Source organism: Podarcis vaucheri (assembly GCF_965113315.1).
Source record: "Podarcis vaucheri genome assembly, chromosome: 11".
Lineage (NCBI taxonomy): Eukaryota > Metazoa > Chordata > Lepidosauria > Squamata > Lacertidae > Podarcis > Podarcis vaucheri.
In genome coordinates, this window is record NC_138749.1 from 48,556,350 (window position 1) to 48,564,839 (window position 8,490).

Sequence of the window (8,490 nt, forward strand, 5' to 3'; positions counted from 1 at the left end):
CATCTTGATGTAATAAATGCTCACATACCCAATATTATCTGTTCCTCCTGGAATGGTAGAAATATCCTGGGCTTAAAGGAGATGGCTGAGGTCATAAATCAAACAACAGTAGTGTGGATTTTAGCTTGGATATACCTTTCTCCTCTTCCTTTGTGGCACACTGTGAACTTAATAATGCCAGGAGAAATTAGCAAATGTTAGAGCCTCATTTGCTGTGGGGTTGGAACAAATGATCTTATGGCCCTTCTGCGTTCTTATTATGCACTATTCTTTGAGCAGTTGCATTAAGTATATTAGACAATACTGGCTTCTGCCTTTGTCAGCCAAGATCAATATGAGGCATTTTTTAATATGAAAACTTTTTTTAAAAATCTGGTTTCCTTTTCATTACCTTGGATAAATGGGATTAACTGGGGGTTTTTATTTAAGGTTTCAAGGATCGGCTCTTTTCTCCTGTGGAAATATGCTTTTCATTATGTAGGCGTTTGTGTGTAATCTTATCTAGAATACACAAGAAACTCATCCTCTAGGGTGATAGATGTTTTAAAGCATTTGTGGTGGTGGTGGTGGTGGTGGTGGTAGTAGGAGTATTATACTATCTTTCTTCCAACAAACTATTGGAGGTTTTCCATTTTATCTCCATAGCCCTAAAAGGGATCACCGTGTGTGCTTCTTCACCAAGCAGGATTTGAACTCAGGTCTGTCTGATCAAAATCTAGCCCTCATTCCACTACAATTTATTTCTACCTTCTCTTGGCTTGTCATAGGAGCCAGCTTCTAAGATAAATAAAATAAAATATTTGAGAGGGCCAGCCCCTTTATCCTAAATTTATGGGCATTGCTATTCAAATGGTGTGTGTGGACCACATCATGTGATCGATTAGACGGGGCTTGCCTGGCCCCCCCATATTTTATTTAAATTGGCACCCCATGGCTTGTTGGAAGGAGAGAGTAACTTCTGATTACATCATTAGGATTCCTGACTCTGAATTATGTATTGTTTTCATAGTAGGACTCCGATAAAAGCTTCCTATTTTGTATTAAATCTATTGAAAATTTAGTTTTCTAATAAATGATAGATCCCCCCTTGAATGGTTGTTTGTGGTAAAAGATAAGCATTTCTCCTCCAGTACTTTTGAGTGTCACACACTCAGTGTCCCTCCGTTACAAAACTTTTGCCAGATCACGATCATGTACCAATGAACCAGTGCATTGTAAGCTGATCTGTCAAGCCAAACACTTGCCTTAGCTTGTTAACATGCTCTAAATCTTTCATTAATGAAATCAGCTAGACCTCCAGACACTCAGAAGACTTCCTCTCCTCTGCTACCATGATGGATGGGATGCTAGAAATTGAGTGGCTGCAGCTCTTGGAGGTTTCATTTCAAAGGAGGAAGAAAACAATATGTATTTCTATGAAAGTAATAGAAAGATTCTATTTAACGTATGCACTTTCTTGATCGAAATTTTCTTTGTTACAGAGTATTATTTTAGAAAATGAAGAGCTTCCCAAATTTTTTCTCGACTTCCTCAGCATCCGTCATTTTCCTTCTCTCCCAAAAGCAGAAAGCTGTGGGTAAGGCTTTTTCTTAGAAATCTCAAAATACAGCATACACGTCCCCACTGTAGAACTAGTTCTACACTCTGGTACAACTCCACTGTCTGAAAATAGTCACTGCTAATTTACAAAATGAGTTTCATATTATGGTTGCACTTGCACTTGATTTATAAAAAACAATTCAGCACTCCAGTGGCTGTTTCATAGATGAAGCATGGAAACAAGTGAAACTTGTATTTGTTTATTGTCTTGCCCGTGGCAGAGCATTTGACTTAATAGAAGAAAATAAGAAGCTCTTAACATCAATTACCCGAAACTGTGTTTTGTCCTAGGCACAGGAGTTTTTCCTGAGTACGTAGCTCTCCTGATTAAAATAGGTTTTAAGGGAAGAAGTAATGTGCTGTTTAAAATGGGACCATTGCACAAGTCAGAGTGCATGATCTCTGCAGCAGAATGCAACAAAATAAAGAAAGAATTTTGGACAAAGGGCTGCCGGGAGCTTTATTGTTAAGATAGCATAAAAGACCATTAACATTATAATGGCCCTGCTTTGTATCCTCAAAGAAGATTCATTGAAATGAATGGGTTTGAGCAACTTAGATCCATTAATTTAAATGGTTATACTCTGGGTATAACTTAGTTGCATGCAACCCACTGACTAGGGGAAAGAAATTACCTTGTCATTACTGTTGCTTTTGTTTAATGAGGATCTTTTCTTAAGAATGTAATGCTTGGGGGTTTCAGGTATGTCCAGTGTAACCTATTTTATATGTATTATAATATTTCAGCTCTTTTGAAGAAATAGAATCTGAAGAATCAAGGTAAGCTGTGGCTACTTCAGTTTCCAATTGAGAAATATATTGTTCATATTTTAAAATGTGAGATCAACAGAATAATTGAGCATGTTTTAAAAACCGTATTTTAACACCCATTAAAAAGCTTTCTGTGGGTACATGTTATCTGCTGTTTCTTGCATTAATAAAACTTTTAACTGGTCCAATGTGGTTAAAAGTAAAATTATGCAATCTTAAACTGACCGAATACTCAAAAGGCAGTCTAGCAGGTAAAACAAATTAATGCTGAAGTGTTAAAAATACAAAGTCATTGTGAGTTGTTGACATCTGCAGTATTCAACTCCTCACTTTAGAATTGGATCATTCCAGCATGTGTGTTTTTTAGGACAGGATTACTAGGTTTGATTGCTGGGGAGTAAGTCCCATTGAACTCTGCTTGATTTGCTTCTGAATAAATATGCTTAGTATTGAGTAAAATGTGACCTAATCTATAATGAGCTTTATTCCTTGAAGATGGCTTTTTGTTTCTTTTACAATAAAATTGGTTTATGTAAGCAAACATTCTACCTAACCAGCTACATCAGCTCACTTTATCAAAGCTAGTTTGTAGTGCATTCAGTTTACTGTCCCTTGATGCTGACATTCCTCTTCTTGACCTTTCTAGCAAACTGTCCCACCAGCCTGTGCTGCTGTTCCTAAGGGATCCATATGTCTTGCCTGCAGCCAATGGTAATCAAAGCTGTCATCTGTTAACAGCTCTTTACTGATCTGACCCTACACCACACAAACCACGTTGTTACTAATACATGCTGAGCCCCAGTTCTAATAAATTTGCAATATATCAGGAGTTTTAAAGCTATTTAAAATCATAGCTGGGAACCAAGGCTTTTGTGAAAAGAGACACAACACCCTTAGCAACTGAAAAGGAGAGGATTTGATTTTTAAAATGCTAACATCTTAATCCTAGGTTATATCTATCCTGCATCAATTTTGAAGTATAATGTGGTGTTGTTGTTTAGTCGTTTAGTCATGTCCAACTCTTCATGACCCCATGGGCCAGAGCACGCCAGGCACTCCTGTGTTCTAATGTGTTAGGAGATGTTTAATAGATGGTATTTCAGTAGGCATCATGCCAAGAATTATCGTTCCCCAACCTGATACCTTCTAAATGTTTCAGAGTACAAGACCTTTGTAGTCCAAAACATCAAAAGGGAAGCCTTACTTAGTTCAAAGGATGCAAAGTGTAGCTGGACTGACTTAATTAAGTGTAGAGTCAAACTATGCATGATAGAAGGAGGAGAAGAAGAATATGCCACCCGTCTGACTGGGTTGCCCCAACCACTCTGGGCGGCTTCCAACAAATTAAAACACAGTAAGACATCAAACATTAAAAACTTCCCTATGCAGGGCTGCTTTCAGATGTCTTCTAAAAGTCAAGTTGTTGTTTATTTCCTTGACATCTGATAAGAGGTCGTTCCACAGGGCGGATGCCACTACCGAGAAGGCCCTCTGCCTCATTCCCCGTAACCTCACTTCTCACAGGGAAGGAACCGCCAGAAGGCCCTCGGAGCTGGACCTCAGTGTCCGGGCAGAACGATGGGGGTGGAGACACTCCTTCAGATATGCAGGGCCAAAGCCGTTTAGGGCTTTAAAGGTCAGCGCCAACACTTTGAATTGTGCTCGGAATTGATGCAAGAGTTCTGTGCCTGGAAATTCTGAAGTCTTTGAATTTAAAAAAATTAAAAATCACATGCAGCGGAGCCTGATCTGGATCACAGTATGATCTGGAAGAAGGGGATGTTTATTCTATAAGGATGTGAATTCTATTGCCACCCAGATATTATTGGACTACAGCTCCCATCATTCCTGGCCATTGACCTTGTTGGGGTTGAAGGGTGTTGGCGTCAAACAACATCTGGAGGACCATAGGTTCTCCACCTCTGCTTTTAGGCTCACACTGATTCCTAGTCACTTCACTTCCAAAAGCTATTATTTGTGGAGGCTTAAGCCCCTTGCAGTTCCTTCTCTGTGGCTAATAGCAGCTTTGGAGAACAGGGAATTGCAGACAGCTTGGTTCAGGGCTGCAGCATGGGAATAAAGGTCTACCAAGGGAGAGAGGGGAAGTCCAAGTCAGTCTCTCTTGCTTTTTGTAAAATAAAAAGATATCAACAGTTCCAGTTTGAGCTCCTGCATCTGATATCATTATATCCTGACTGCATAGAATCAGCACAAACAACCCAAGAGCAATGAATATATGAGGCAAAAAATATATAATTGCAATAGTTCTTCGCTGGCTTTGTTTGGCGGGGGAAATATTAGTGAGGCAGGATGTTGGTTGGATTATATCCTCTGACATTCTTAGCAACTTCTCGTCAGTATCGCATTGTGATGAAGCTAATTTGTGAGATTGTATGAAGTAGAACATAATTTTCCTTGGGAGAAATCAAGTACATCTATCCTGTGTTGGAAAAGGTCAGTGTCACCGTATGTCTAATTCTTCACAGAAGCAGCCTTTTGTAACTAATTGCTTCCAGTTTTGCTTCTCTATTTATACCCAGCCCAAATGTTTTGCTAACTCTTAAAATGGTTCAATCTATGTTACACTTCAACTGCGATGGACAACTCTTGTGTTTTTGTTGCTAAGCCAAGGGTGGTCCAATGGTCAGTGCTGCTAACACGGTCATGCAAATTACCTACCAGCTTGGTTAGCTGGGAGTCTGAATCCTCACCCACACACCCCAATCCCCATAGTAAATGAAAGCTGGGGTGTCCCTATATTCTTACTCCACAGCTCTTCAAAGTAGCAGTGTAGGTGTGCAGAGCACTGCTGCTGGGTGCAGCCTTGCTACTCGTAAGCTTACACAGTTTTCTTTCTGTTTGATAAAAAAGTAAGAATGTTGTCACATAGCCCCCACTAGATGATTTGCAGTACCGTATCACAATCCTGGATTTGTAAAAAGTGAGGGTAGAGTAGAGGAACAAAAGTGAAGGCACAAAAGCAGTGCCCCTGACATGGGACTGAGAAGGGAAAGACACTGAGAGTGGAAAAGTGGTGGTTTAAAAAAACGCCAGTGTTTGAGTAAAGCAGAGATGGAGGAAACTGAGAACATGACATTTTTAGGCTATGGCAGAGGTTTGAGAGAGGTGGGAGGAAGTCAGCGTTTAAAACAAGCTGTGAGTGCAGCGGGAATGGAGTTTGGAGGGCAGTTGTGTTAGCTTTTTGATGTTAGTTTCTGTTTTGTACCCATCTCTGCTGTTTCTCCTTCATAAATTGGTGTGCTTTTTTTAAAGTGTTCCACCATACCACCTTTACTCAGATTTCTGCTCTTGCTTAGAACCACCACTTTCCTCTCAGTGTCTCTCCACCCCTGCTTTACTCAAAACTTCCGTCATTTAAAACAGCCACTTTTTCCCTTTCAGCATTCCTCCCTTCTTGCTGTACTCAAACTTCTCTCTTTCCCATTCCTCAGCTGCTTCATGTGAGAGAGATAAAGGATTTGGAGCCCTCAAATATTCCAGAGTACCTTCACACAATCTATTTCACTCCTGGAACCATGTGTTGTCTGAAGTTCCGGATTCAATGTAGTAATTTAGAAAAGATACTTTTTTAACAAGCAAACACCCAATCTATATACATCTGACCACTGAACTTTACCTTCTCTAACTGAACAAGCTAACAGGCTTGCTTTTAAGACTGTAGTCATCTTAAAGATACAGTAACATATATCATCATGGGATGGGTGCCCAAAGGGGGCTGCAGAATTAGGCAAGAGAGGGGGAAGGAATGGAAATGGGGGTGATCTGTGTGCAAGGGTTGAGAAAAGTAAGGAGAGGTATAGAAAAATGTGTGAAAGTGTAAAGGGGGGGTCCCAAAAGGGAAGGCATAGGAGGCATGGAAATGGGAGTGAAGATGGAAGCAAGGACATGAAAGGAGTAGGAGAGGATGCTGACTTCAAAACTGGGCACAAGGTGAAAAGGGGTGCTTGGTAGCTGCAGTGTGTGGGAGAAGGAAAATGCAGGAAGTTACCCAGAAAATGGTTTATGTGCAGCGGGAGGTTTGCACGGGAGGAGGAAGTATGGACATGGCAGTGAAGGTGAAAACGAATCCAAAGCAGGCCTGTCAAATAGAAGAAAAGGCTTCAGAAACAGTTTCAAAAGTGATATTAGCAGTTTCATGGTGTGGGAATAAATTCTAAGGAGTTAATGTAGGGAGCAAGCGGGGGGAAGCCCCTAATTTTTCAGGTCAGACAAGTGTTTGTGAAATTCTAAGAGCTGGTTTTAAAAACTGCTGAATAGTATTGTAATTTTATGTTGTGAACTGCCCTGAGGTCTATAGATGAAGGGTAGTACAACAACAACACAAAAGTTTGGCTTATGTTGAACATTTGCAGCAGTCAAAATTCCTGAAAAGTAATTTATTTAACAAACGCTGATCCATTATTACTGAAGTCTTACTATATTTAGTTTCTTCACAATGCTTTGTCTATGTCTGTTTAGAGTTAACACAAAACTGGAGAAAATGCTATGGACTTGTAGAATAAATGTGCTTTAATCACATTTATGCATTTCTTCTCTTCTCTGCAAGTCTCCTCACGTTAGCTTATCTTATGATGATGATTAGCATCCTTTGTTTTTAGGAATACTATTCCTTTGGAACTTATTGCAAGAATCTGTCCCTTTACGTTGACTAGATGCTTTAAGGATGCTTATGTGATGGCATCAGGCTCTTCCAGTCAACTTGGACTAAACAGTGCTGTAAACTACAATGGAAAAACTGCTGTGAAGTATTCCCAGTAGAAATCTTGGAATTCCTTCAAGTGTATTGAGATTTTGTTAGAAATTGAATTGCCAGTGTAATCCATCTTCCTTGTGAGAAAAGATTCAGATAAAGAGCTGGAGCCTAGCAGCATTAAGTATTAGAACATCCCTTTAAATCAATAAGCTACAAATCTGGCAGTGCATTCAGGCAATGCCCAGTGCTACACTAAAGTGGGTTTAGTGCTGAAACAGCATTACTAATAGCACAATCCTGAGCATGGATAAACATGGTGGTGATGCAATATCCTAAATTACACTGGGCCTTGCCTTGTTAAGTTCTACAAAAACATTTATATTGTATTGACATATGTAAGAAAGCAGTTTTTCTTCTTTCCTTTTTTTTCCAGATGACTTTCCAAACGTAGTTATTGAAGGTGTTCTCCGCGGATTGTTTTATCCTCATCTACAACCCAGGTAGAAAATGGGTTTGGATGGATAGTAACTGAAATAAACTCATCCTCTTCCTGGAACTGCACATTTTTAGTAAAACTCCTAAGACAACAGAATGTGGTCACAGTGGAGATGATATTTAATGATGGAACATTTCCCCTTTTAAAATTAATTTAGTGTATCACTAATATTGCTGCTTTTAAAATTATGAATGGAGAAAACGCTACTGTTGAATCTGTCTACCCAGCTCCTAATGTTTAAAAAGCTGACATTCATAAGCTGAATTACACTAACAACTTTCATCATGTATTGATTTTTTAAAATAATAAATTACTACACTAAGCTTTTTGTCTCAGTGTAGTATCCACTGCTGGCAGAGGGTACACAGGGCAACTTATTACACAGGCAAGACCGGAAAAAAAGTGTTAAGAGAATTACTGCCCAAACTTGAAATGTAATCTAAGCTTATTATTAGTATTTCTGATGTGATTATATCATATCTATATTATCTTAAGTATGGCTTAAATTTACTTCAGGACCTTGGCAACAAACCTTGCGCTTTCAGCCAATACACTCTGTTTGGTGAGCATAACTTTCCCATGTTATTTAACTTGTACCATTATGTAGCAGGAAGCAGACAGAACATGATGGGTAAAAATAATCAGCTAATAAATATTCAGAGGTCAATTGTCTAAGTGAACCATATGCTTATGTTTCACAAGATGTCAGAACCCAAAATAAAACATTGGCATTACATTGCATACGTTAGCGTTTGACGTGCATCTATTTCTGGTCTAATTCTAGTGTTTCTTAATAGCAACCCTACTCAGTTGAATTCTTTTGTCAATGCTTGCTGCTCTATTAGTCCGGTGGTTGTGTTAAGAGTTATGAAGGAATCGCAGCTTGTGGTCAGTTTCTAAACAGGACAGC

At 39.3% G+C, this 8,490-nt stretch overlaps 1 protein-coding gene across 2 annotated transcripts in view; it reads left to right on the forward strand.

The window, feature by feature from the left end:
- The window catches only part of SNX24 (sorting nexin 24), a 77,443-nt gene extending 69,122 nt beyond the window's left edge, over positions 1 to 8,321 (forward strand). For both annotated transcript variants that reach the window (XM_082191683.1, XM_082191682.1), the window contains 4 exons: positions 1,482 to 1,576; positions 2,347 to 2,379; positions 3,017 to 3,081; positions 7,518 to 8,321. In XM_082191683.1, coding sequence (XP_082047809.1) covers positions 1,482 to 1,576; positions 2,347 to 2,379; positions 3,017 to 3,081; positions 7,518 to 7,588 — 264 coding nt within the window. In that variant the 3' untranslated portion in view covers positions 7,589 to 8,321. The remainder of the gene's footprint in view (positions 1 to 1,481; positions 1,577 to 2,346; positions 2,380 to 3,016; positions 3,082 to 7,517) is intronic.
- The last annotated feature ends 169 nt before the right edge of the window (positions 8,322 to 8,490 follow it).